The sequence below is a fragment of the Pan troglodytes genome, chromosome 19 (assembly GCF_028858775.2).
Source record: "Pan troglodytes isolate AG18354 chromosome 19, NHGRI_mPanTro3-v2.0_pri, whole genome shotgun sequence".
In the NCBI taxonomy this organism is placed as follows: Eukaryota; Metazoa; Chordata; class Mammalia; order Primates; family Hominidae; genus Pan; species Pan troglodytes.
In genome coordinates this window covers 24,350,307-24,377,850 of record NC_072417.2, presented here as the reverse complement: position 1 = coordinate 24,377,850, position 27,544 = coordinate 24,350,307, and the positions used below count along the sequence as shown (strand labels likewise).

At 51.4% G+C, this 27,544-nt stretch overlaps 2 protein-coding genes across 14 annotated transcripts in view; one reads left to right on the top strand and one right to left on the bottom strand.

The window, feature by feature from the left end:
* Positions 1-7,648, top strand: part of DHX8 (DEAH-box helicase 8) — a 43,159-nt gene extending 35,511 nt beyond the window's left edge. For 6 of the 10 annotated variants that reach the window (XM_001154202.7, XM_009432061.4, XM_054671450.2 and 3 more), the window contains 5 exons: positions 972-1,109; positions 1,593-1,721; positions 2,207-2,403; positions 2,886-3,065; positions 4,475-5,167. In XM_001154202.7, the coding sequence (XP_001154202.1) occupies positions 972-1,109; positions 1,593-1,721; positions 2,207-2,403; positions 2,886-3,065; positions 4,475-4,694 (864 nt within the window). In that variant the 3' untranslated portion in view covers positions 4,695-5,167. Of the gene's footprint in view, positions 1-971; positions 1,110-1,592; positions 1,722-2,206; positions 2,404-2,885; positions 3,066-4,474; positions 5,168-7,075 lie in introns of those variants that run through there. The other 4 variants (XM_016931728.3, XM_001154075.6, XM_009432062.4 and 1 more) reach the window with 2 other exon arrangements.
* A 1,048-nt stretch (positions 7,649-8,696) lies between these two features.
* On the bottom strand, positions 8,697-27,319 carry ETV4 (ETS variant transcription factor 4). Of its 4 annotated transcripts, XM_063799591.1 has the most exons (14): positions 26,696-26,751; positions 26,381-26,491; positions 26,097-26,190; positions 25,792-25,839; positions 23,795-23,870; positions 17,269-17,322; positions 14,705-14,831; positions 14,032-14,193; positions 13,519-13,784; positions 10,958-11,032; positions 10,735-10,803; positions 10,355-10,527; positions 9,986-10,087; positions 8,697-9,597 (listed from the first exon to the last, which is right to left on the bottom strand). In XM_063799591.1, the coding sequence occupies exons 5-14, from the start codon at positions 23,868-23,870 to the stop codon at positions 9,373-9,375; spliced, it is 1,329 nt and encodes a 442-aa protein (XP_063655661.1). In that variant the 5' UTR covers positions 25,792-25,839; positions 26,097-26,190; positions 26,381-26,491; positions 26,696-26,751; the 3' UTR covers positions 8,697-9,372. The 4 variants fall into 4 exon arrangements, with proteins under 4 accessions (XP_063655661.1, XP_511536.3, XP_003315465.1 ...); XM_511536.7 differs by lacking the exons at positions 23,795-23,870; positions 26,696-26,751 and adding an exon at positions 27,016-27,319; XM_003315417.6 differs by lacking the exon at positions 23,795-23,870 and having other exon boundaries at positions 26,696-26,893.
* Between the last annotated feature and the right edge of the window lie 225 nt (positions 27,320-27,544).

Sequence of the window (27,544 nt, the reverse complement as noted above, 5' to 3'; positions counted from 1 at the left end):
TGTTAAGGAACCACCAAACTTTTCTACAGTGGCTGCAACATCTTACATTCCCACCAGCAATGCATGAGGTTTCTGATATCTCCCGTCCTCACTGACATTTGTTAGTTTCTGTTTTTTAAAAAAATTATAGCCATCCTAGTGGGTATGAAGTGATATTTCATTGTAGTTTTGATTTGCATTTCCCTAATTACTACTGATGTTGTGCATCTGTGCATCTTTTTATGTGCTTGTTGGCCATTTGTATATCTTCTTTGAAGAAATGTCTATTCAAGCTCTATGCCTATTTTTTAAATTGAGTTGTTTGTCCTTTTGTTGTTGAGTTGTACGTATTGTCATTTTGAGAGAGTGTTAGGGTTTTTTGTTTTTTTTTTTTTTTTTGGAAGACGTTTTATCATGTTGCCCAGGCTGGTCTCAACTCCCGGACTCAAGCGATTCTCCCTCCTTGGCCTCCCAAACTGCTGAGATTACAGGTGTGAGCCACCATGCCCAACTGAGAGAGTATTTTCAAAAAGTTTCCTGAGAAATTATGTGCTTTCCTTTGGGAGGCCGAGGCAGGCGGATCACTTCAGGTCAGGAGTTCAAGACCAGCCCAGCCAACATGGTAAAACGCCATCTCTACTGAAAATACAAAAATTAGCTGGGCATGATGGCGAGTGCCTATAATCCCAGCTACTTGGGATGCTGAGGCAGGAGAATCGCTTGAACGTAGGAGGTGGAGGTTGCAGTGAGCTGAGATTGGGCCACTGCACTCCAGCCTGGGTGACAGAGTGAGACTCTGTCTCAAGTATGTGCTTTCTATTATAATAGTCTGAGTTTTATGTGGCCCAGCCCTGGAAGTTACCGCCAGTCTTACCGGTGGCTTCCTAATTGCAATTGAAGAAATGGGAAATAAAGTAACAAGTAGCTTCCCCACATGCTGACACTGGCTAGACTGACCCTCTTATCACATGCCTTCTTCCTTTCTGTTCTAGGCCATGGGTATCAATGATCTGCTGTCCTTTGATTTCATGGATGCCCCACCTATGGAAACTTTGATCACAGCCATGGAGCAGCTGTACACACTGGGGGCCCTGGATGACGAGGGCCTGCTCACTCGCTTGGGCCGCCGGGTAAGGGATGGACTCAACTTCCTGTGCTTTTGGGAAGATTCCCTGGTCAGCCTTTCACATCCTTCGGTCTGTACAAAATCAGGCTGAGGCCGTGGATAAGCTTTGAGTAAAATTCTAAATGTTTGTTTTTAACCTGAATGTCTCCACTGTCACTTTAAACTGTTTCTTCTTTATACAAAAAGGTGTTCTGTTCATAATTTTGCCTGAGGATGTATTACTGAATGTAGCCTTAATTAGAAACGGCATCTGCAAAATTCTCATCTACCCCAACAGTAGTTATATGCTTGGTCACATACATCCCGTTGGAGTTTATTTGGGAAAAGAATAAACAACAGCATTCTTCTGATAGAGAAAGGCATCCCAAGGCATCATTATGCTTTGGGAAAATCTGTGTTGTTACCCACTCTGACCAAGGTCTTGCTATGGTGAATCCAAATGTGTCTTCCACAGGGAAGCAGTTGTAGTCTTTTTTTCTCCCTCTAGATGGCAGAGTTCCCTCTGGAGCCAATGCTATGCAAAATGCTCATCATGTCTGTGCATCTGGGCTGCAGTGAGGAAATGCTGACCATTGTATCCATGCTGTCTGTGCAGAACGTCTTCTATAGGCCCAAGGTAGGAAGTTCAGATCCAAGTTTAGATGGGGGTGCCATGAAGTTGGGGTAGTTGGCCTGTTGCCATTCCAATGCTTGATGTGGACTTTTTTTTTTTTTTTTTTTTGAGATGGAGTCTCACTCTGTTGCCCAGGCTGGAGTGCAGTGGAATGATCTTGCAATCTCTACCTCCCGGGTTCAAGCAGTTCTCCCGCCTCAGCCTCCAGAGCAGCTGGGATTACAGGCGTGCGCCACCGTGCGCTGCTAATTTTTGTATTTTTAGTAGAGACAGGGTTGCACCATGTTGGCCAGGCTGGTCTCAAACTCCTGGCCTCAAGTGATCCTCTTGCCTCAGCTTCCCAAAATGCTGGGATTACAGGCCTGAGCCATCATGCCTAGCCTGATGTGGACACTTTTGATAGGGTCTTGTAGGGCTCCCTAGAATTGCTCCATGTTCAGTTAGTAGCTGTTGAGTCGGAAATGTTCCTCTGTCCCACTGCTTGGCAGGATAAACAAGCCCTTGCAGATCAGAAGAAGGCCAAATTCCACCAGACTGAAGGGGACCACCTCACCCTGCTAGCTGTGTACAACTCCTGGAAGAACAACAAGTTCTCCAACCCATGGTGCTATGAGAACTTTATCCAGGCTCGTTCCCTGCGCCGGGCCCAGGACATTCGCAAGCAGATGTTAGGCATAATGGACAGGTAAGCCGGAATCTGATGACTCTGCATGTTTGAGTTGAACCACCTTGAGTATCATGTCTTTTCATCTCTGTGTGTACCTATAAAGCTATAGGCACCTTTTCTCTTGCTCCTCACATAACCCTTTTCCTCCAGCTTTTCCATCTTTGTTATATTCCTTCTCCCCAAGTAAGGGTATGCCTGAGAATTACCTCAGATACCTAAGAGGAAGATTATCTGTTAGTTGTTGAAAAAAATGCTCTTTGTTTGCAACCCTCTGGAACATTATTACTGTGGAATTGAATACCTGTCTAAACAAAGTGTCTTGTCTCTGAGTACCTCCGTCTGCCCACTGTGTAGAGCTGCCTCTGTAGTACACTTAGGGCTGGAAGGAAGGTCCTGGTGACTACTCTGGGCACCCCAAGATGGATGTGTTGGGCACTGTCATTGTGAAAATAGACCTGTGAAAGCTGAGTGGGCTCATATCTTTTGTCCTATCTTGATAGACACAAGCTGGATGTTGTTTCCTGTGGCAAGTCCACAGTCCGAGTGCAGAAGGCCATCTGCAGTGGGTTCTTCCGTAATGCTGCCAAGAAAGACCCGCAGGAGGGTTACCGGACACTGATCGACCAGCAGGTGGTCTATATCCATCCTTCCAGTGCCCTCTTCAACAGACAGCCAGAATGGTAGGTGGACATGTCCCAAGGTCTAGGGGCTTTTCTGGGCAGAGAAAAACCTGTAAATCTCCTGGTATTTTGTGATTGTGTCTTCACTACTCCCAGTATGTCCTAGTATAACACTGCTTGCCTTTCTAGAGCAGCAGAAACCTGAATTAGGCACAATGTATCAAACCCTATGAGAGAATTAAAATCATAGGGGTGAGACCTAGTTGAAAAAAAAAATTGTGGTTTAAAAAACTACCTAGTGGCCAGGCACAGTGGCTCATGCCTGTAATCCCAGCACTTTGGGAGGCTGAGGCGGGCAGATCAGCCGAGGTCGGGAGTTCAAGACCAGCCTGACCAACTGACCAACATGGAGAAACCCTGTCTCTACTAAAAATACAAAATTAGCCAGGTATGGTGGCGCATGCCTGTAATCCCAGCTACTTGGGAGGCTGAGACAGGACAATCGCTTGAACCCAGGAGGTGGAGGTTGCAGTGAGCCGAAATCGCCCATTGCACTCCAGCCTGGGCAACAAGAGCGAAACTCCATCTCAAAAAAAAAAAAAAAAAAAAAAAAACTACCTAGGGGCTAGGCATGGTGGCTCACGTCTGTAATCCCAGCACTTTGGGAGGCCGAGGCAGGTGGATCACCAGAGGTCAGGAATTCCAGGCCAACCTGACCAACATAGTGAAACCATGTCTCTACTAAAATTACAAAGTTAGCCAGGCGTGGTGGCAGGCACCTGTAATCCCACCTACTTGGGAGGCTGAAACATGAGAATAGCTTGAACCCGGGAGGCAGAGGTTGCAGTGAGCTGAGATTGTGCCATTGTACTCCAGCCTGGGAGACAGAGTGAGACTCCGTCTCAAAAAAAAAAAAAGAAAGAAAGAAAAAAACAACTACCTAGTGATGTAGTTTAAAAAAAAAAACTTGTTTTAAAGTAGCATTTTTAAAAAATTGGACTCTATCTAGAACCCTAATATAAAACTGATTTAAAACCACCATGTTATCACAGTAGAAGGGTTAGAAATGTGGCTCCTTGCATGTTTGGCCTTCTCCATCCCTTGTGGCAGTGTGAGGCCCCTCTTCAGAGCCCTAGAATTCCGTGGAAACATTCTAATAAACATCCTCACATTTTATAGAGCAAGAAACAGATTAGAGAAGGGATGTAATTGGCTCCATGTCACTTAACTAGTTAGAGCCAGAGCCAGGACTAGAATACATTCTCCTGAGACCTTTCTTGTGGTTAGAGGTGTGCGGGTGCTTCAGTATTGGGGTGTGGCTGTCATAAACAGACTGCAGTCTTATAGGTGTCAGGCAGGAGAGGTAATAGTATAAAATGTAAGCTCAGCTGAGGCCTACTAGGGACCAGGTTGACTGTAGAGTGGGGCCTATATCCAGAGGCTTGAGTCCTATCTCTGTCCCCCCTCAGGGTGGTGTACCATGAGCTGGTGCTCACCACCAAGGAATACATGCGTGAAGTTACCACCATCGACCCTCGGTGGCTTGTGGAGTTTGCCCCAGCCTTCTTCAAGGTCTCAGACCCAACTAAGCTAAGCAAACAGAAGAAGCAACAGCGTCTTGAACCCTTGTACAACCGCTATGAGGAACCCAATGCCTGGAGAATATCTCGAGCCTTCCGACGGCGCTGAAAGGCAAGATTGTTCCTTTGCCTCTCCAGCAGCAGTAGCCAGGGCTTGGACTTATCGATGACAGGCTGGTCCTGAGGATACAGCTGTCCCGTGACTGACTGTCTTAACTGAGCATTTTCTCAACTCGACTCTCATTTCTTCCCTGCTGGTAAAATAGAAACAGGGATTTAAACCTGGCTTTGGCAAGAGCCTGCAGCCTCCATCACCCCAATCCTTGGGCCCAGTTGGGAGCTCATATCTAACACAGAGACACATTGCATCAACTTCAAGAAAGGGACAATTTGTGCAGCCCCAGGATGGGAAGGTGGAGTGGGCGAGCATCTTGTGCAGGGACATGGTGAGGGCCCTGATGCCCCAGCTAGCAGGAGCTACTGTGCTCATCTAAAGTGTTTGCCCCACTTCCTACCCCGTCTCCAGCCCCTGTACTTTGGCTTGACCTCGTGGAAATATTTATTTTCTTAAGGAAACAAAAATGGTTTTCTGTGACTGTTTTCTTTTAGCCGAAAGGTTAGGATATTGGCCTGGGCTCAGGGTGAGGGAGATTTAGTATCTGTGCTCTGGCACACATGATGAGAATCCCCTGAATCCCCTGAAACCAGAGCGCAGGGCCTCTTTGCGCTCGGAAACGACGTACAGCCCAGACTTCCAGCCTTGTCTTTCAGCATCAGCACTAGCCGGGCCGTGCTGGGGGATCGCCCGATGATCAACCATGTCCTCTCCACAGAGCACTTCAGTCTGGAGGCCTGAGTGGCTACAGATGGCACATATTAAATACAGAAGGTTTCCCCTTGCTCCCTCCACCTCCCACGTTCGCAATGTGCAGCATGTCCCATTTCCTTTTGAAACATACTAAGTAACAACACAGCTTTTATTTTATTTTGTTTTTATTTTTTTCCCCTGAGGTCCTGGATGGACTTTAACGAAGGGATTTTATGGTCAAAACCTCCCTTTCCCCACTCCAAACAGAAAACAAACATAACACCTCTCCTCTCAGCTGGTTTGTGCTGCCAGTATCTGTGCTGCAGGGCTTGTTCTTAGTGGTTTTTTCCTAGCACTTGCTTGGAGAATGGCCACCTCCTTGTGCCCTCCTCACAGCTCCTGAGGAGGGTTTTTTTTTTTTTCTTCCCATAGAGATGGGTTCCCACTATGCCGCCCAGGCTGCTCTCCAATCCCTGGCGTCAAGCAATCCTCCTGCCTCTGCCTCCCAAAGCGGTGGGATTACAGTCGAGAGCCACTGTCCTCTGCACTGAGGAGGCTCCTTACCTGGCGGAACATCAGGCAGGTCTTGCCAGGCCAGGTTGCGGAACTTACGGAAAGCTGGTCTGGATGTAGTGCTTGTAGAGAAGCTTCTGAGAGATTGGGCACATCCTGTTACGTTGCTGCTTCTCCTGTCCTTATGTTATTAGTAAGTTCTGAAGTGATGTAAATGCTAGAACTACTGTAGAACTGTATGCCAGACACTAAGAGAGACTATGTAACATTCCAGGATATAAAGGAATGTATGTTGTCACTGGGCAGCAAACCACACCCTAAAGACAATTCAGAAAGAGTCCGAGGGAGAGGAATATAGGCCAGGCAATCTGCTGGCTGCAGATCCCTGCCCCTTCATTAAGCTGAGTGAGTGCCTCCTGATTCTGTCTGAGTATGCGCCTTCGTAAGCCCAGGCCAGTAATCCAGGGGCAGGGCATTGTTGTGTGTTAACCTTGAAGGCCTTCTGGGGAGAGACAGTACAGGGACCTCAAATGAAACCAAAGGGGAAACGGGGACTGGGCACCCACCTCCCCAATCTCGTTTTGTTTTGTTTTTGTTTTTGTTAAGACAGGGTCTTGCCATCTTGCCTAGGCTGGCATCAAACTCCTGAGCTCAAGTGATCTTCCTGCCTCAGCCTCCTGAGTAGCTGGGACTACAGGTGCATGCCACCACACCTGGCTCCCAGTCCTAATTCCAGCCTAAATTTTCCCCATTCAGAAACACTCCTGGATATAGTGGCCCAGCCTGTCCTGACTGAGTGCCCAGCACTGACAATGTTGACACCTGGGGAGGGAGGGTTGGGTTTCAAGCTGAGGTTGAAAAGGGATGTTGAATGGGCTAAGGATAAGAGACAGCAGGGTTGGTTATCTTTTCTGGCTCAGGTGGAGGAAAAAGAAGGATCCCCATTCTGTGGGTGTTCCTTGACCATCTCTCTACCCTAGAGCTGAGGTCACTTCTCTGCTATGACAACATAGCTGGGTTCTGACCTTTTGACCATCAGGAAAGCAATGTCAGCAGCTGAGCTGAGCCTGCTCTGAGGGAGAAGGTGGGGGGGTCCTGTCCAGATGCAGAGGGGGAGCTTGCCTGCTGCTCTCACACAATGGAGCCCTTGTTTCTCTTCCTTGAACCAGTATTTCCCAAGATTGAGTGACAGCCCAGGAGAGGATGTGGGTCTCATGCAGAGAGCTGGGATCTTCTTGGCCATTAAAGTATATTTTTCACCCCCACCCCGCGAGAACCAAGCTCAGGAGTTGCCTGCCTCTGCACACATGCTGAGTGTGCTGTTTGTGTATATGGCGGGACCGTCCCTATGGGGCATGTGTGAGCTCCGCAGCTGGGTCAGGCTCCTCGGTCCAGGTTTACTTCATCCCGCCTGGACGTGATTTGGCTTTGACTGTCTCTCCTGCAGCCCAAAGCACTTCCTCCCCGTGGTTGCTGTAGCTGTCTCATTGGAGCAGTGCCTCTCCAAGTTTGAGGATTTGAACAAAGAACTGGGACTAGTGACTTGTTAACGAACAGTTCAGAGGGCAGAGGGCAATCATCTCAGCTTGTGGAGACCTTTCTTTCCCTGGATGCTGCTTCTCAGCTAAATCCCTCTCTCTTTGTGTGTGTACTTGGCCTTCAGGGTTTCCACCGATTTTTACACCTTCTTCCCACCACGATAGCTTGGCTTTAATGTGGAATTAAATTATATATTTTTAAAACCTGTTTTTAAAATTTTGTTTCTTGCACTAAATTGTGTCAGTACATTGATATTTTGTGTTTCTAGGAAGAAGTAATGTTGCCTTTTATTTGTAGGTAGTGGTCGAGGGGCATCCCTTCCTGCAAGGGATGGTCTCAGGTTGGTGCTGGGCCAACCTGAGACATGAACAGAGTTGGGCTGGCCCAACCTCAGCACAGCTGCAGTTTCTATTTAACAGGAGAGCACCGGTTTTTACCTGAGCATGTCTCCTGGGCAGCGGTTTACATAGCAGCTGGCTCTAGAACCACCCATTCTGCCCCTCCCACCTGTTGTCACATCTCAGTCATACATCCTCCATAGGTGTCACCATGTTGTCCGCTTTGCCATTTCTACCTACCCCCAAAAAACTCAGCCTCAGGACTCTGATCTCTCCCAAATTTGGGCAAGGAGAATCTAGGTGTTTCCCACTCCCCAGAAGATCTAATCTCCACTGGCCAGAATCCAGGGCCTGCTCTAGCCTCTCTCTGTACCATCTGGCCTGGGAGCCTTTCTCCTTTGCCCCATTCTCCAGACACTTGTCCCCAACCCCAGCAAAAGTAGCAACCTAGAGCTGAGGTAGGAGGGAGGACATGCAATTGGGGTCTATGTGGGGCAGCAGGGTCATGGGAACAACTGGGATCACAGAAACCAAAGACCAAAACCCTGCCTGAGGAAGTCCCAGGAGGGAGACCCTTGCCACTCAGTAGCCCACCTGACCCGCCCACAGGGGCAGGGAGACTGCTGCTGGAAGCAGGCCCAGAGTGCACAAGGGGCGCCTGTCCAGGTTATCAAGTACCCCCTGTCCATTATTTCTGGATCCTCACACAGTAATGCTGGGGAGGAGGAAGGGCAGGTATCATTAAGCCCATTTTTCAGAAGAGAAACAGTCAGGTGAACTGCCTTTTTTCAAATCTACATGAGGATTTAAGCGCCAGGGCCTGGCCCCAAACCAGTCAGCTCTGCTTCAAGACCAGAGCTCTTTCTACCCCCAGGTCTGTTCCCACATGGCAGCAAAGAGGACACAGGAGAACTAATGGGAGAAGTGGGGGCCTTTATTAAGGTCTGGCAGATGTGGTGGAGTTGGAAGTACAAACCCAGGCCTGGGCCTAGGAAAGGGCAGAAGAAAGGCAAAGGGTCCCTTGGAGCAGGAACCCATCCCCCTCTGCTTATACCCAGCACCCCCCATCCCAGGTTCCTTTCTTCAACCTCCGCCTGCCTCTGGGAACACAGAGCACCAAGAACTGACAAACCGGGACCCTCCAGGGCCACAGCGTGGGGCAGAGTCCAGGCTTCTGTCTCCCCGCAGTGGGAGATCTGGGGAGCTCAGTGAACCTCCTCACCCTCCTGCCAGTATGAAGTTGGGAAGCGCCTTCTCTGTCTCCCAGAACAGAACAAACTCTTGTTCTCTGTGGTTGGGGAAAAGGTGTGGGGGGCTTGGACCTAGGAAGAAGCTGAGCTGAATTCCTCCAGGGCCCAGGTGAAACCCCCAGGGGAGTTTCTGAGACTCTAGACTTGCCATTTCTCCACTTTTCCTTCCCAATGACTCCGGTGAGCAGCTCAGAGTCTGGGCTAGGGCAACTGGTAGGACAGTGGGGATCTGCCCCAGAGACATCTGTGGGTTTCAGATGAAGGTTTCCCCAAGACCAGATTCATTTATATGTACACAGGGCAGCATCCACCTGCGGCAGGGGGAACAGCCGCTGGGGGCTAGTAAGAGTAGCCCCCCTTGGGGCCAAATGGCTGGGCGGGGCCAGCCAGCTCTGGGAGGTAGGCGGGGCTCTCATCCAAGTGGGACAAAGGGACTGTGTCCTCCTCACTGACAGGCCGGTCAAACTCAGCCTTGAGAGCTGGACGCTGATTGTCCGGGAAGGCCAAAGAGAAGAGGGCCTCGGGCTCGCACACAAACTTGTACACGTAACGCTCACCAGCCACCTATGGGGAGAGAGGTCTGGTCAGCCTGGCTAGCCGCCCAGCCTTTGTATGGGGTAAGGTGGGGGAGTGGGGAATGTGGCCCTTCTACCAGTACAGGCAGATGCTCGGGGCATTTCTCTCCCATGCTGGTTCCCGAGAAGCTGACTCTCCCTTCACAGTTCTTACTCCTTTTTCATCTCAACTTCTCCATGCTTGGGCTTCTCAGTTACAGTGTTGCACTTTTTTGGGGGAGGAGAACCTTGGGATTCTCCACAATTTCTTGTCTCTCTGACTGATTCATTATCTGATCCTACAAAGTTGCTGAGAACTGCCCTGCTGACCCTCTCCCCAGTCAGCTTCTCACAGCCACTGCCCCCCACCACCTTGTCCCTAGACCCACAGCCCCCACCTTCTGCATGATGCCTTTCTCATAATAGTATCGGAGCGAGCGGCTCAGCTTGTCGTAATTCATGGCTGGCCGGTTCTTCTGGATGCCCCAGAGCCTGGCGACCTGGGAACAAAACAGTTTTGGGGTAGAGATGCTACCTTGGCAGAGGAAAAAATGGGGGTAAGGTCAGAAAGAGCACTTGAGATTCTTGGTGCAAAGTGCCAAGCTAGCTCTGCAACAAAGCATCAGCCCACAAACTTAGGCTTGGCAAGAATTCAGGTTAGGTAAAGCAAGAATCATGATGGAGGCACGTGCCACCATTTCCCAGGTTCTCCCACCTCCAGGCTGTAAACTTTGGAAAGGAGGGCTGGGAACATCCAAGAGGCCCACCTCCTCAGGCTCAATGAGCTTGAACTCCATTCCCCGGCCCGTCCAGGCAATGAAATGGGCATTTGTTGGGTCATCCAGCAAGGCCACCAGAAATTGCCACAGCTGCAGGGCACCCCGGCGCTGGTAGGGTGGCCCCTCTCGAAATGCACCGACCCCTTCCTGCTTGATGTCTCCTGGGGAACACGAAAGTAGGAGGTGTGGGGTTTGTGTCTTTTGGTCCCCCAAGCAACCGCCTGCCACCCCAGGGATTTCTCGAAGGGGTCTCCCCAGGTACTTTTCTATGGGTCCCACCCTCTTGCAACAATGAAACGTGATGTAACTCGGGCAGGGACACAGCGTGATAAGACCTTGACCCTCCCATCAACAGTCACTTCTCTGACCTTCAAATTTCTCAGGGACAACGCAGACATCATCTGGGAATGGTCGCAGAGATTTCTCATAGCCATAGCCTTGTGGAGGAAATTGGGGGTTGCTCAGATCTGGGGGTTCACCGATGAGACCCCAGAGAGTCCAGAGGGACTCCTGGCCAGGGAGACCCTCCCCCATGGCAGCGCTCCCTTCCCCAACATGGAGGGCTTGGCAGGGGAAGGGGGACTGCCTTACCCATGGCCCCGTCACCTGGAGAGGGCCCAGAGAAGCCCTCTGTGTGGAGGTACATTGATGCGCACCCGGTGACATCTGTGGGGGAAGAAGGGGTGATGTGAGAAGTGGCTTGGGGTGGAGCTCGAGGGCAGGGAGGAGGAAGTCCTATCCACATTCAAGAAGTTCTTCCTTCCAGCCTGCTTCCTGGTGACTGTTCTTTGCCCAGGTTGCCTGCCAACCACAAAATCCCAGGGAAAGTTCACCCAGAGGGAGTGTGATGCTGGAACCCCTCCTCAACTTGAGGGCTGCGGCTGAGGCCATGGAAGGCAGCAGCGGGGGCTGGGCAAGCTGTTCTGAAGGGCCCAAGCTGCCAGGGAGCAGCTGTTTCCTGCGAGTTCAGGGGGAGGAGGGAGGGTGAGATGAACGTCCGGGGAAAGAGTTCGGTGTCCACGCCTAAGACTCCCTCAGAATGGACAAAAATGTCCGGTCAGCAGGTCAGGTTCCCAGCCCTGTGCACGCGTGTGTGTGTGTGTGTGTGTGACAGAAACAGAGCGTGCTCCTGCATGCACCTGGGGAAGAGGCAGTGGGCACTGGGCCTTGTTTTTTCAGGTCTAACAGAGCACATTCCACTTCGTTTCATTCCATTCCATAGGATAGGAACCTCCCCACTCCACATCGGGAAGGCGGCAGTGTGAAGCCACCCGTTCAAGTTCCAACCCCTTCCCGCCCTCCCCCCACTGCACTCCCACCTATGAATGAGAAGATGGTGAAACATGACACCTCCGGGAGGAGGCGGGAGGGTGGGCTCATTCATGCCTCCATTTTGTGAATGGAATTCCTGACTCCATTCAGGAGTAGCTGGGGGGAGGGGCAGGAGTTCAAGGGCATGTAACACAATCCCCTCCGGTCTACAGCCTTTGAAGGTCAGCGGCAAGAGTGCCTCCCCCCTCCTCTCCCCAGCTCACTGCCAAGCCTGGCTCAGGCTTATGCCCTGGATTTGAGGACAGGAGCACCATCCGGTTCTTAGTTGGACAGCCTGGGGGGTTGTGGTTCATCCCCCTGCCCTTGAACGGTTGTGGGCACCACAAAACGGGAAATTCTAAAGTTCTAGCTAGCTCTGGGCCTACTCTAATAAACTCAGATCTAGGGCTACTAATGTAACAAAAGCCAGGAGGAAAGAAGAAAAGGCAGGGTTTTCTGGACCCTTCCTGGGACTGGCCCTCCTTCGGCCCTTGGGGCTTTGAACTATAGCTATTTATGAACATAGGTGAGTGCATCTCACTCCAGTCAACAGCCAGGTGGAACTAGAATTTAAAGAAGTCCCTACTTCCTCTGCCCTTGCCTCTGGCCAGGGCATACATCAATTGGGAGGCTCAAATATGTAAGCCACATATTAACCTGTGCTTCTACCAGCTTGATCAACATGGTGAAACCCCGTCTCTACTAAAAATACAAAAATTAGCTGGGCATGGTGATGGGTACCTGTAACCCCAGCTATTCGGGAGGCTGAAGCATGAGAATCGCTTGAACCCAGTGGCACTCCAGCCTGGGCAAGAGAGCAAGACTCCATCTCAAAACAAACAAACAGAGCAAGACTCTGTCTCAAAACAAACAAAACAAAACAAAACAACAAGAAAACCCTGCCCTCCTATTGAGAACTAGCAAGAACCATGAGCCTGGCTAGTTTCAAATTCATGTTTCTCTTCATTCAAATCCCTTTGTATTTTTAAGCCTCTGTGGGGATAGGGACCAGACACATCCTATTCATCTTTGTATTTCCCAACTCTGCACACTCGTGTTCCTGTCACAGTAGTTTGGTCTTAATAGGTAATTAAAACCTCAAACACCTGTTAAATAGAAATAAATGCCTTAACTTCCCTATTAAGTCACAAGCTACCTGAGGGCAGGATCTACATCCCCCTTTATTTTAATTTTACTTTTTTATAAACAGACACGAGGTCTCACTTTGTTGCCTAAGCTGGCCTTGAACTAATTCCTGGGCTCAAACGATCCTCCTGCCATGGCCTCCTAAAGTGCTGGGATTACAGATGACTCACCATGCCCCGGGGGCCCCCCTTATCTTTTAATCTGAATATAGGTTTGCTCATTGAAAAGTAATAATTTGTCCGGGTGTGGTGGCTCATGTCTATAATCACAGCACTTTGGGAGGCCGAAGCGATGGATCATATGAAGTCAGGAGTTCGAGACCATTCTGGCCAGCATGGCGAAACCCCATCTCTACTAAAAATACAAAAATTAGCCGGGCAGGGTGGCTGGTGCCTGTAATCCCAGGTACTCGGGAGGCTGAGGCACAAGAATCGCTTGAACCTGGTAGGCGGAGGTTGCAGTGAGCAGAGATCGTGCCACTGCACTCTAGCCTGGGCCAGAGCAGGACCCCATTTCAAAAAAAAGAAAAAGAAAGAAAAGTAACATTCTTTTGAAATTATGAAGAAAAAAAGTGGGTGGGTGGGTTGGATGTATGAAATGGTAAACAGCAATGTAAAAAAACTCAGGAGACATTCTGGGCTTAACTGAACTCTTCACTTGATCACATGCCACCCTGCCCCACCCCAGTCTCTTACCTGAGTCGTAGGCGAAGTCCGTCTGTTCCTGTTTGATCACCACCCCCGCCCCTGGGTACCTGTGCCCATTGACCCCACCCTGGTCCACGGCTGGCTGGCCCGCCTGTTCATACAGGGGATCATGGTATTCTTGCTTAAAGCTCTGCTGGGGATAGGGTGGGCAGGGCTCCGACAGCTGGTGTTGGTAGGGGGCTGGGAGGGGTTCCCGGCCCCCTCCCTGAGATGTGAAGGAGTGGCAAATGTCCAGGGGCTGCTGGAAGACGGAGCTGGATGTGGTTGGATGGAGAAGGAAGAGAAGAGAACTTTAAATTAATCCTTCCTCGAGCCTGTTACTCCTAGGCTTTTAGAGTGGGCTCTGGAATGGGGGGTAGGGGGTTGGGGTGTCAGTATTTCTCCCTTTCTATTCCGCTGCCCCCAGCCTCTACCACCCCACAGCTCAAGTCTTTATGGAGAACACTCAGGAATTGAAAAAACACCTGGGCCCATGAGCAGTGGGTTTCCCTGTCTCCTTACCTATGTTCCCCGAGGTACCCATGGCCAGGGTGGGGCTGGGAGGTGCCAGAGGATCTCAGGAAATTCCGTTGCTCTGCCCGGGGAAAGGGCTGTAGGGGCGACTGTCCAAGGGCACCAGGGGCAGGGGACTTGATGGCGATTTGTCTGGGGGGGTCATAGGCACTGGAGTTGAGAAGGAGACAGGGGTGAGGGGGCAGAGAAGCTGGCAAGCATCTTTGAACCCTTCATTCCTAGGAAAGCGAGGTCACAGGGATTACAGGAGAAGGAAGGATAGAGGGGGCTGAGAAGGGAACGGCAGGAGCCACAGACTCAGCCCTAGCCAATTCTTTTCTTTTTTCAGAGACAGTCTCCCTCTGTTGCCCAGGCTAGTCTTGAACCCCTGGGATTCATACAGGGGGGATTTGTTGCTCAGAGCAATGGTTTAGGTGGGACAGTGGGCCTCTTGGTGGAAACAGAATCTGCTCTGGCCTCAGTATGTATTCCTGAGGCCCTCTGCTGCGTTTTCCGTCTATTCAGAGGAAATCCTTAGCTGTATTGCTTCCTTACAAGAGCTAGAAAATCCTTTCTGTTGTCTAACTTGCATCTCAGCTGCTGCCTCTGCTCATGGGTGCCCCCTGCCTCCCTCCTCTGGAACCCTTCTCCTACCCTTCACCAGGTCCAGGCTGGGGCTCACCTGGAGTAAAGGCACTGCTCGCCATGGTGGTAGGGGAGTGGCGGCTTCCTGCTGCAGGACAGGGCCGGGTCTGTGCAGGGACTCTGGGGCTCCTTCTTGATCCTGGTGGTGGGGCTGTGGAAAGCTACTGTGGGGGTGGAGGGGACAGAGCAAGGCCAGAGCCTGTCACACAAGAGGCAGGCAGGGCTTCTGATACCTTCTGAGCTTTGAGGACCAGCTGGGTGACTGGTACAGCCTCCTTCCCTCTCTGGGTATCAATTTTCTGAGACCCGCAGTGAGACAAGAACATTTTGGCTATTTACATTATGTCTAGTTTATACATCAGACTAGTGTCTGATTATTAACCAAATAAACCATCTAAAGTTCAACATTTAGGCTGGGCACGGTAGCTCACACCTGTAATCCCAGCACTTTGGGAGGCAGGAGTCCAAGACCAGCCTGGCCAACATGGTGAAACCCTGTCTCTACTAAAAATACAAACAAAAAAAATTAGCCGGGCATGGTGGTGGATGCCTGTAGTCCCAGCTACTCAGGAGGCTGGGGCAAGGGAACTGCTTGAACCCAGGAGGCGGGGATTGCAGTGAGCCGAGATCATGCCACTGCACTCCAGCCTGGGTGACAGAGCGAGACTCTGTCTCAAAAAGAAACAAAAAACAAAAACATTTAATGCAACCCCAGGCCCCAGAAAACACTTTCAAGGAGTGAGCACCTCCAACCTAGGGCCTATAGTTTTCCTGAGTGCCCTGGAAAATTCCAAGGGAGTGACATGTTTTCTTATTTGAGGATATAAAGAATCTTTCTTGGCCGGGCGCAGTGGCTCACGCCTGTAATCCCAGCACTTTGGGAGGCCGAGGCGGGCGGATCACCTGAAGTCAGAAGTTCGAGACCAGCCTGACCAACATAGAGAAACCCCATCTCTACTAAAATACAAAAAAATTAGCCGGGCGTGGTGGCACATCCCTATAATCCCAGCTACTCGGGAGGCTGAGGCAGGAGAATCGCTTGAACCTGGGAGGCAGCGGTTGCAGTGAGCCGAGATCACACCATTGCACTCCAGCCTGGGCAACAAGAGTGAAACTCTGTCTCTAAATAAATAAATAAAAGAATCTTTCTTTTTCTGGTTGAGGTTGGATATTGGCCCACTTGAATGTCAGCTGACTAACATTATACACATGCTCCTACTTATCTGTGAAGAACACTGGCCTTTCCTGTGGCCCCTACGGGGTTCCCAAACTCTGGCCACGAGGCTGAGCAGCAAAGAGTTGGTTCCAAGCCGGTGTGAGATTCAGTTTTAACCAGTCCAGTCAAATGCCGTTTGTAACCAACTATTCTCTGCTGTTTTTGATTCTTTGTGCCCCGTTGTTTCACTGGTGAAGACAGTTGACAGCAAAGTATCTGACATTAAAGCAGGGTTTGTTTTTTGGTTTTTGTTTTTTTTGAGATGGAGCCTCGCTCTGTCACCCAGGCTGGAGTGCAGTGGCTCAATCTTGCCTCACTGCAACCTCCGCCTCCCAGGTTCAAGCGATTCTCATGCCTCAGCCTCCTGAGTAGCTGGGATTACAGGTACACGCCACCATGCCCAGCTAATTTTTGTATTTTAGTAAAGACGGAATTTCATCATGTTGGCCAGGTTGGTCTCAAACTCCTGAGCTCATGTGATCCACACGCCTCAGCCTCCCAAAGTGCTGGGATTACAGGCGTGAGCCACCACACCCAGCCTAAAGCAGGGTTTCTCAACAGTGGCACTACTGACGTGTGGGCCAGATAGTGTTTTATTAATAATATTGTAAGGAGCGGTCCTGAGCATCATAGGATGCTTTTAGCAGTATCCCTGGCCTCTCTATCCACTAGACACTAGTAGCACCCCACCCTCAACTGTGACAACCAAAAATGTCTACAGATATTACCAAATGTCTCTTGGGAGGCAAAATTGTCCCCAGTTTATGAAAGTGACTTAGAATACTAGAACTGGGGGCGGGCGCACTGGGCTCACGCCTGTAATCCCAACACTATGGGAGGCCCAGGTGGGCGGATCACAAGGTCAGGAGTTCGAGACCATCCTGGCCAACATGGTGAAACCCCATCTCTACTAAAAATACAAAAATTAGCTGGGTGTGGTGGTGCATGCCTGTAATCCTAGCTACTCTGGAGGCTGAGGCAGGAGAATGGCTTAAACCCGGGAGGCGGAGGTTGCAGTGAGCTGAGATTGTGCCACTGCACTCCAGCCTGGGTGACAGAGCAAGACTCTGTCTTGGGGGGAAAACAAACAAACAAACAAACAACACTAGAACTGGACTCTGCTGAACTGGCCCAGGCCCCTCACTGCACATATAAGGCAATGGAGAACCAGAGGGATAGTGTCTGCTCTAAGGTCACACAGCAAGAACATGGCAAGCCCCAGATTTCAACCAAGGTTTTCATTCCATTTATTGCCTTGGTCTTTAAGATCAAACCCCACTGTTTTTTAGGAGAGAACAAGCTGCTCTCCTGTGATTCTCTATCCTATGACTCACTTCCTGCCATCCTCCACTCCCTATACCCTCTCCCCAGGGACCTCTACTCACGGTTTTCTGAATGGAAATCAGGAACAAACTGCTCATCACTGTCTGGTACCTGAGCTGCAGAGAGAAGTCAGAGGTGAGTTTGGGGCGGAGCCCTGGTTGTCCCCTGGGAGGCTCCATTATTACAGCCCTGCAGATTAGCAACAGCCAAGAAAGGACCAACAGCCTTTAGACCAGGGGTGTCCACATTGTAAGAATTGTCTTGGGCCACACATAAAATACACAAATACACTAACACTAACGATAGCTGATGAACTTAAAATCACAAACAAATCTCATAATGTTTTAAGAAATTTTACAAGGAATTTATGTTGGGCCTGGGCCGCATTCAGAGCTACCCTGGGCTGAAAGTGGCCCACAGGCCCACGGGTTGGACAAGCTTGCTTGAGACTAAAGGCTGCTCCACCCTAGGTCCTAGTGTCCTCCACCTCTGGGCTCCACTAAGACCCAGGAGGGAAGACTGTTCTCAGAACCTGTCTGAGCAGATTCCAGTCTTTCTTTTTCTAGATGCTTTGTCTTTATTTCCTCCATTTTTCTGAAGTGAAACAGCCTCGCCCCTCAGAGTTTACAAAACTCCCTTAAAGCTCACAACAGTCACATCTAGGATGGGCAGGCATTATAAGCAGTGGGATCCTGTGGATTTAAAAATCACATAGGAGGCGGCCGGGCATGGTGGCTCACACCTATAATCCCAGCACTTTGGGAAGTCAAGGCGGGTGGATCACCTGAGGTCAGGAGTTCGAGACCAGCCTGGCCAACATGACGAAACCCCATCTTTACTAAAAATACAAAACTTAGCTGGTCGTGTTGGCGGGAGCCTATAATCCCAGCTACTCAGGAGCTGAGACAGAAGAATCGCTTGAACCTGGGAGGCAGAGGTTGCAGTGAGCTGAGATCGCACCACTGCACTCCAGCCTGGCCAACAAGAGTGAAACTCCATCTCAAAAGAAAAATAAAATTAAATAATAAATAAAATCACATAGGGGGGTGGCTGGGCGCAGTGGTTCATGCCTGTAATCCCAGCACTTTGGGAGGCTGAGGCGGGAGGATCACTTGAGATCAGGAATTTGAGACCAGCCTGGCCAACAAGGTGAAACTCCCATCTCTACTAAAAAATTAAAAAATTAGCCAGGCGTGGCAGTGGGCACCTGTAATCCCAGCTACTCGGAAGGCTGAGGCAGGAGAATTGCTTGAACCCAGGAGGCAGAGGTTGCAGTGAGCTGAGATCATGCCACTGCACTCCAGCCTGGGTGACAAAGTGAGACTCTGTCCAAAAAAGTGAAAAATAAAGGCCGGGCATGGTGGCTCATGCCTGTAATCCCAGCACTTTGGGAGGCCGTGGTGGGCAGATCACGAGGTCAGGAGTTTGAGACCAGCCTGACCAGCATGGTGAAATCCTGTCTCTACTAAAAATACAAAAATTAGGCTGGGCGCGGTGGCTCACGCCTGTAATCCCAGCACTTTGGGAGGCCGAGGCAGGCAGATCACCAGGTCAGGAGATCGAGACCATCCTGGCTAACACAGTGAAACCCTGTCTCTACTAAAAATACAAAAAAAATTAGCCGGGTGTGGTGGCGGGTGCCTGTAGTCCCAGCTAAACCTGAGGCAGGAGTATGCCTGAGGCAAGAGAATGGCGTGAACCTGGGAGGCGGAGCTTGTAGTGAGCCAAGATCATGCCACTGCACTCCAGCCTGGGTGACAGAGCAAGACTCCATTTCAAAAAAAAAAAAAAAAAAATTAGCTGGACGTGGTGGCACGCCTGTAATCCCAACTATTCCCGAGGCTGAGACAGGAGAATAACTTGAACCCGGGAGGTGGAGGTTGCAGTGAGCTGAGATCACACCACTGCACTCCAGCCTGGCGACAGAGCAAGACTCCATCTCAAAAATAAATAAATAAAATAAAAAAGAAGGATGACAGTGGGAGAGCAGGAGGCTGGTGACTGGGACCACTGCAGAAGGCAAAGGACACTGGCTGAGTACATAGGTGCCTCATCCCCTTAATGTGCAGCTAAGGAGGGGAGGGATTCCCAAGGTTGGCGATCTGAAGAGCTCTCCCAGGATGCCAGGATGGGTGGAGCTGGGTTGGGGAATAGGCAGGAAAACTGAAATACAGCAGCAGCTCATCCATGGCTCCTAACCTGAACATCAAACTCTGATTTCTAGTTCTTATTCTGGCCTCCCCAGAGCGGGGCTTCTCAGGTGGTTATACAGCTAAGAATCTCCCTTGATCCCAGAGTCTTGGCCCACTTTTGCCCCTCTCTCAAAAATAAATGGATCACAGCAGGAAGTGTAGACACCAAGAAGAACTTCCTGATATTATTCCAGGAAGAGAGTGGTTCTAGGGTGATGCAGTGGAACCTGTAGCCCGAGGAGGCTGGACTCTCCTTCCCTGGAGACTGCTCTCAGATTGGACAATGGGGAAACTGATTGATAAAATGCCCAGAGAGGTCAAAATGGCTGGTGAGGGGTATGAGATGGCTAGAAAAAACCTCCACACCCCCGGCCTATACAAATACATATCCCATCTCTTTTGCTTCTCTCTAGGCTAAGGCTCCATCATTTCTTACTTGGATTTCACCCACGGCCTCTTACCAGGATACCCTACTTTCATTCTTACCTCCTATGGTCCCTTGCTCTCCACCTAGCTGTCACAGTGATCTTTTTACAACAGAAATCAAATCATTTCTCTCTGTTATTTAAAGCATGAAATCCAAACGCTTGCCCTTGGCCTCCAAGGCTCTGCATGACTTGGCCTTGCCTACCTCTCTGACCTGCCTCTCCTTGCCTGTGAATCTGCAGCACTCTGGTCTCCTTTCTAGCCCTCAAACCTGCTGAGTTTGTTCCTTCTTCCCCAGATGCTTTCTTGCCTTTTTCTTTTTTTCCTGGCCATCAGAGTCTCAGCTCACTTTGACATCTCTGGAGAGGCCTTCTCTGACCACCCCTAAACCAAAGTGGTTCCTCCTGGCTCTCTATTGCATCTCTGTTTTGTTTTCTCCCTGGCACATATTGCCACCTGAATATATTAATTTATGTTTACCTGTTTGTTATCTACCTATCTCCTCCACCAGGAAGTTAAGCTCTGTGAGGGCAAGAGCTTTATCTTTCTTGTCATCTGATGCCCCAGCACCCAGCACAGGGTTAGAGTAGATGCTCAGTGCTGTTATTTCTTGACTACATGAATAAACATGCAATAATCGTTTGTCCTCAGGCTGGCAGAATTCAGCACTGTGGGCCTGAGGGCATGCACTGAAGAGATCCTGACCATCCTAGCCCTTCCCTGCAGGCTCCCCCTCTCCACACACAAGGCAACACTAGAGGCAGGTCCTCTCCAGGAAAGCACATCTCACAGGGGATATTTTAGGTTGTGATATGTTGCTTGGCAAGAATATTCTTCAACAATTTGCTTTAAATATCATAGGTGCCAAGTGTTTATAAACATAGGCTTATATTAATACATAGTTGATTTCTTGACAGAAGCATTAGGGAGAGGGAGTTTAAGAATCCCGAGCCACCAGCAGCTAAACGAGAACTTAGGACAAGTCAACATAATAATACTTTGGTCTGAAGTGACCAAAGACATCAATGAGACATGAAATCCGCTGGCAAGAACAAACAGAAACACACAGCCAGCACACATCTTTTCAGGAGCACAAACACGGCAAAAAGACAACCATTCCCAAACTGGCCTGATTCAAGAGTCACCAGGACGTTGTTAAAAACACGATTACAGCCAGGTGTGGTGGCTCATGCCTGTAATCCCAGCACTTTGGGAGGCTGAGGCAAGCAGACGATCTGAGGTCTGGAGTTCTACACCAGCCTGGCCAACGTGGCGAAACCCCATCTCTACTAAAAATACAAAAATTAGCCAGGCGTGGTGGTTCTCGCCTGTAATCCCAGCTACTCTGGAGGCTGAGACAGGAGAATCGCTTGAACCCAGGAGGTGGAGGTTGCAGTGAGCCAAGATCGCACCAATGCACTCCAGCCTGGGCAACAGAGTGAGACCCTGTCTCAAATAACAATAATAAAAATAAAATAAAAACACGATTCCCAGTCCCCTCCTCCAGAGAGTCCCATTCCATAGGACTGGGGTGGGGCCCAGGCATCTGCATTTTAAAATCTATTATAAGGAAGTCTCCTGTGTCAGGCTTGAGTGCAGTGGCACAATCAGAGCTCACTGCAGCCTCTAACTCCTGGGCTCAGGTAATCCTTTCACTTCAGCCACCACAACCTTAAAAATAGGCACATTTGGATAGAGGGTAAGAGGCCAAATCTGTCCACCTGCCCAGGGATGCAAAGCCAGGCTCCCCATTGTGCCCTCTGGTCCATTCAGAGGCAACATCCCCCAAGGTGGCAGGAAGCTGGGGTGATGGGAGCAGAGTGACCAACATTTCCCTCCCTCCTACTAGGCAAGAAGGGTCCCAAGGGAAAGGGTGGTGCAGAACTCAGGGGTGGCTGACGCATTCCGGCCCCACCCCTGGGGCCTCATTAACTGCTACTTTCCATTGAGGTAATGGGCTGGGGGTATCTCTTGCTGGCGTCACTGGTGCTGGAGAGCAGAGAACCCTCAGCATCATCTTGCCTTTCTTCCTGCCTCGGGCCTGACAGTTTAACCAGGGACCCCTCCAGGCCCAGAATCCAGGAGGAGGCTTCCTCCAGCTCACAGACCACACCCCAAAAGAGGTGGTGCCATCCTCTTCCCAGAGCCAGGAGAAATCTGTCCTAGCTCAGCCCCTCCCCCAAACACTGGCCTTCTCCCAAAGGGGTAGGCCAGGGCCCTCAGTCATCCAGAGACTGTCAACAGGATAGAAACAGGAACACTGAGCCTCGCGTTCCTGGAGAGCAGGAGAATTTTTAATTACCATGTTTGGTCTTAAGTGTACACCACTCTCTTTATTTATTTGTTAACTTGGCTGAGTCTTGGCTGCCAAGCCAGTGTGCCAGGGTCTGTCCCCAGCTCCATCCCGGTACTAAGATGGAGTTTATCTGTCTGGGGACGAGGCAGATGATTAAGGAGGGGGTGGGAAAAGTGCCAAGACAGCATAATGCCCAGAGAGAGAGAAAGAATTTTAGGGACTCTCCTTTCAAAAAGGGGGGTTAGTAAAAAAAGAGGAGGGGCTTGGGGGTCTCCCAAGCTGGATTCTGGAAGAATTGAGAGGTTAAAACAGAGATACACTGAAGCTCACCATAGGTTAGCCACCCACACTACATATGCTCGGTCACCCTCTTCCCAGGATCCAGTCATAGGGTGAAGGGGGTAGAGGCATTCTCCAGAGCTTCTGCTCCATTGTGTCACCGCTGTCCCTTACCCTGCCCCCACCCTGGCAGCCTCTGTACTGGAAGGAACCAGTTCACTAGTTGTGGAGGGGACATATTTGTCCCCAGGAGTCTTCAGGAAGGGGAAGAGACAGAAAGATGGAGAAGGAGGCATTGTAGCTGGGAAAGATTAGGGAGGGGATTAACCTCATCCCTCCCCACAGACATGCCGAGGCACCAGTGTACATGCACTCGGACGCATATTCAGGGATGCACACACCCTAATTCCTTTTACTTCACTCTTGCAGCAGCAAGACAGCACAGGGTGAAATGTGCCCTCCATGCATGCCCTCCACACATGGGGTCTTTTTTTGACCTACAAATATGATTGGGACAGCCAAAGGGCAAAGGGACTGGAGCCCTTGGAGGAGGGTTGGGGAGCAGTGATTCCTGTGAAAAGGGGAGCGCAGATCGATCGATCCCTTTGAGAATCTGATAAAAGCTATGGGTCATTCTCTTCCTAAAAAAATCCATACACCTTTATGTATGGTGCACTTCCAGCAATTTTACACACAGTATCAGAGGGATCAAGGATCCCAGCAACCTATCCATAGGGCTTCTGGGAATCCACAGACCCGAGCCTCACACAAAGGGGTCATGGCCTAGAGTCAATGGCCCTTACTACCAAATAGACAACAAAGTCATTTTCCCCAAGGATTCAGGGCTCCTGACAAGCCTGGAAAGGAACCTTCGACAAAAAACCGGCATATCTTTTACCATAGCCAGACACATATTGGGCTCAGCCTGCCTGAGCCTGGGTCTCCCTGTAGCAGCCTGATTATTTCCCCAACATCTCAACAGATCCCAGGCACCCCCAAATCAGACACGCCCTCCTAGCCTCACATCATTCCCCCCTGTGTACAAAAACCCAACCCCAAGGATATGTGAGCTGCCTCCATAAAGCCGCACTCACACTCACCCTTCAACGCCCGGACACAGGACACTGAACCTGCAACCACACTGGAATCTTCCTGTATCTGCCCGGCTCCAACCTGTGCCTCCTCCAAATGCTGTCTTCACAGACCCACCCACACTACCAGGACCCCCTTGCTGCTTCTCTTCAAATTGGGGCTTTGGAAAAAACCAAACTGAGAAAGGGAGGTTGGGCTCTGGTCCCCATTCCTCCTAATGCGTCCCACCACTGGCAAGTTTCCAAACAAGCTAGTCCCTCCCTGCCACCCCAAAGCTCCCCATGGGTTGCCGGGGTCACTGACCTGGTGGGAAGAGACAGGAGAGGAGGCTGGGGTGGTGTTGGGATGGTGCAGGGGGACAGGGCCCCGGCAGCTGCATCTGTCTCCGCAGAGAAAGTGAGAAAGAGCGATCGGCCTCAGCATCCCCCCCTCAGGCCTGGCCATCCATCACCAGCTGGGAACCTGAGCTGCTCCCTCAGAAGGAAGGAGAGGGAACCAAGGAGACCCAGCGCCCACCCCCCTCACCTCCGCCTTGCAATCCCCACCCCACCTCCCCACCCACTGGATTTAAATGTACAGGGCAGCAGCATGTAACTAACACACACACACACACACTCTCTCTCTCTCTCTCTCTCACACACACACTTGCTGTCACACTGACACTGACACAGACAGACATTTGTACCCTCTCCAGACCCCTGGCCAAGGGGTGGGACTTCCAAGGTAGAGAGATGAGAGCATTTTCCTCCCCCTCCCATCTCAAACCCAGGCACAGATGGACCAGCTGCTGCCAAAATGCCAACCTCAGCCCACCCCTAGCTCACAGCCCTAGGAGCTGCCCACTGTGGGGACTCTCAGCTGACAGGCAAGGAATGAAGCCCGGTGAGCCAGAGAGAAATCAGGCACTGGGAAAGGAAGTCTTTGAGAGCCCACGGAAACTGACACCTCTGCATTTTTCAGCTCTAGCCCAGCTCCGGAACCTCAGAAGAAGGATGGGGAGACAGGGCAAAGCTCTGCCTGTAAATTGGAGCTGGGCATGCAGGACTTGCAGGGTCGGGGATGATGCACACAATACCCTCAGAACCTCCAGATCCCTCCAGCACTCACACAGCCATTCAGCCATTAATTCCACAAAATGTCTTGAGTGCTTGCTCTATGCTAAATAGTCATTCTGTCAACATATATATTTTTAGAATATCATAGTGGGCAAGACAGACCTAGTCTCACTCCAAGGATCTAGTCAGGGGTCATTTTCTTTTTACTCCGAGCTTCTATGGAGAGTTCCAGGGTAGTTGGATTTGAGCTTTAAAAAAATTAGATACCCAGGGTGGAGGGATGAGGAGATCCTAAGGAAAATACCTCAAAAAGACCTCAAAAAAGGAGTTCCTAGTGTTTTGGCTTCTTCATTTTCATAGTGTTAAAATAAACCCTAAGATGGGGGTAGTTAACCCTTCCCTCTCAGAGACTGTCTAAACCACCATTTTCCCTCCCACCTGCAGCCCCACCAGCGACACCCTCAGGCCCCACCAAAACGCACTGAAGAATCCAACCAGGAAACCTCCTGAACACACCACTTCCCCATCAGGCCCAGCCACGGACCCCACCCCAGCCAGCTCACAGCTAACTCCCCAGCACACAGGAAGGGGGGAACTTGCCTGGAGGCAGAGGTATTCAAGCGGGATGGAAGAGGGAGGAACACTTGCTATTAGAATTACAATCAAGGCTATTTGGGGAGGGAGCCCTGGGCTCTCTGTGCCAAAGGACTGCCGAAAAGAATTATTTAAACTTTTGTTGTTCTTTTGGCTTGGACAGTAAATTGTTTGGTGCTGGGGGTTGGGAAGAAGAGAAACCCAGGGGATAAGAATCAATGCTTGGGCAACTCCGGAAGATGAGTGACAAATTAATTTCTCCCCCCACCCCCCACCAACAACACCCCAACACGCACATTGGCCTGGCAGCTTCTGCAAAACAAACTTTACAAATGAAAATTTCAACCAGGAAAATGGGCCTGGGGCCAAGTTCCATTCAAATAAGCAAATACCCCACACAATGGTCTGATTCATCCTCAAGCCTAGTTACACAAGCCTGGCTGAGGGTAGAGAAAATAAATATCAATATAAGTGTCCACGCTGGGTGCTGGGGTGAGTAGAGTGGCAAGGGACCTGGGGAGAGGGCCTTGGAGAACTCCTTGAGGCAGGGAAGGGAGAGGAGAATTGTAGGGCTTAGGGTGGAATACCAGGGGCTACGGAGTGTCCCCCTGTCCAGCCTCCCAAAATAGAAAAGGTCACAAAACTACTCACCTTCAGCGAGCCACGTCTCCTGGAAGTGACTTAGATCCTGGAAGAGATCTGAGGGGTAAATAGTGGAATTGGAGGTGAGGTGGAGGGGACGGTAAGAGAGAAGGGGCCCTAGGAAGACCCGGTGACTCCCCTGCCTTGGGAGTAGGGACCGAGAAGAATGACCAGAATCCCTTGGAGGGCGAGTTTTTTGGGGAAACAGGCGGGGGTTCCAGAATCGGCCGTGTGTGTGTGTGTGTGTGTGTGTGTGTGTGTGTGTGTGTGTGTGTGGCGGAGGAGGGTCGCGGTTTGTCTCTCTTGCTCTTTACCTTCAGAGTCGAGGGGCGGCAGGGAGCCCGGGTCCATGAGCTTCCCCAGCGGGACGATCAGCGCTTCGCGCAAGCTCCCATTTCCGGGCGATTTCTGCGAGAAGCGGGGAGAATGCCCGCGAGTCACCCTGAGGCGCTTAGTCTGGGGGACGAGGTTGGGGTCCTCGGGTGACTCAGGGGCGGGGCAGCCCAGGACTCCGCTGGGACCGCGGGGAGGGGGGCTGTGGTGAGAGTAGGGGCTGGGTGCGGGGCGGGGCGGGCGTGGAGGCCGGCGCGGCGCTCACGCTGCTGAAGGTGTAGGGCACTTGCTGGTCCAAGTATCCGGCTTTCATCCTCCGCTCCATCCGGCCGCTCCCTCCGGCCGCACGGCCGGGGCCCCAAGCGGGGGCCGAGACCTGGTGGGGGAGGGGGCTGCGTTCGCACACCGTCCAGGGAGGGCTGCGATGGGGGCGGGGAGGGGTGGCGGGAGGGGGCAGCCCCAAGGCTCTGGGTCCGACGGCGAAACTTCTCCGACTCACTGGGGCGGTGGGGAGGTTTCCGCCTGCCAGGCCGAGCGCCACCACCACTCCCCTCCCGCCAAAGGCCAAAGGAGGTCCCACCTGCTCCCAGGAGCCGGGCTCGCCGTTTCTGCTTTCTGCAGCCCTGCTTTACCCGGGCTCGGTTACATAAGACGTTGTGTGTGTGTGTGTGTGTGTGTGTGTGTGTGTGTGTGTGTGTACGCGCGCGCGCGGAGGAGCAGGCGAAGCGCACACCATCGCATGCCCACAACTCCCGCGCCCCCTCCAACCCTGAATCCCAGCACCTCCCACCCCCGCCCTGGAATCTGCGGAGGCGGGTGGTGAGAGTGAGTGTGGTGTGCGTTGGAGGCGAGGCGGGGAATCACAGACACTCTCCCTCCCTTTCCCTCCCGCAGCCTCACCTGAGGCCGGGGCGTCTGGGCTGGAGCCGCGGGGGGTCCCGAGCATGCCCTGGAGCCCGCACCGAGGGCCGCGGGGCTAGGCCGGAGTAAGGCGGCCCCGGCCCCGGGTCCCCAGCGCACCGACTTGTTTTTCGGGCGCAGCAGACAGTTGTGAGCCCGGGGGAGCAGCTGATTGGTGCATTTCCTTCGCTCGGCCTCGGCTCTCCACCCCCCGCCCCGCCACACCGCCCCCCGTTTCCCTTTGTTTCATTGACTTTTGTGAATGGAACCCCAGGGCTGGGCACGCCCGCCAATCCGGAGAGTCGTCCGGCCTGGCCGGGGGGCGGAGTTTCCCAGCCGCGGGGGCCAATCAGAATGTAGGGGTTGGCTCCCGTCTTCATTCAGTGCTCCGGCTCCCATTCATAAAAAAATAAAACTCGCGGCCGGAGTTCATTCATAAAGAACCGAGAGAAAAAGAGAGAAGCCGAGGACCCCGCGGCTTCTTCACCGTCTCGCCACGGTCTTGGGTCTGATGCGCCGCGTGCTCCTC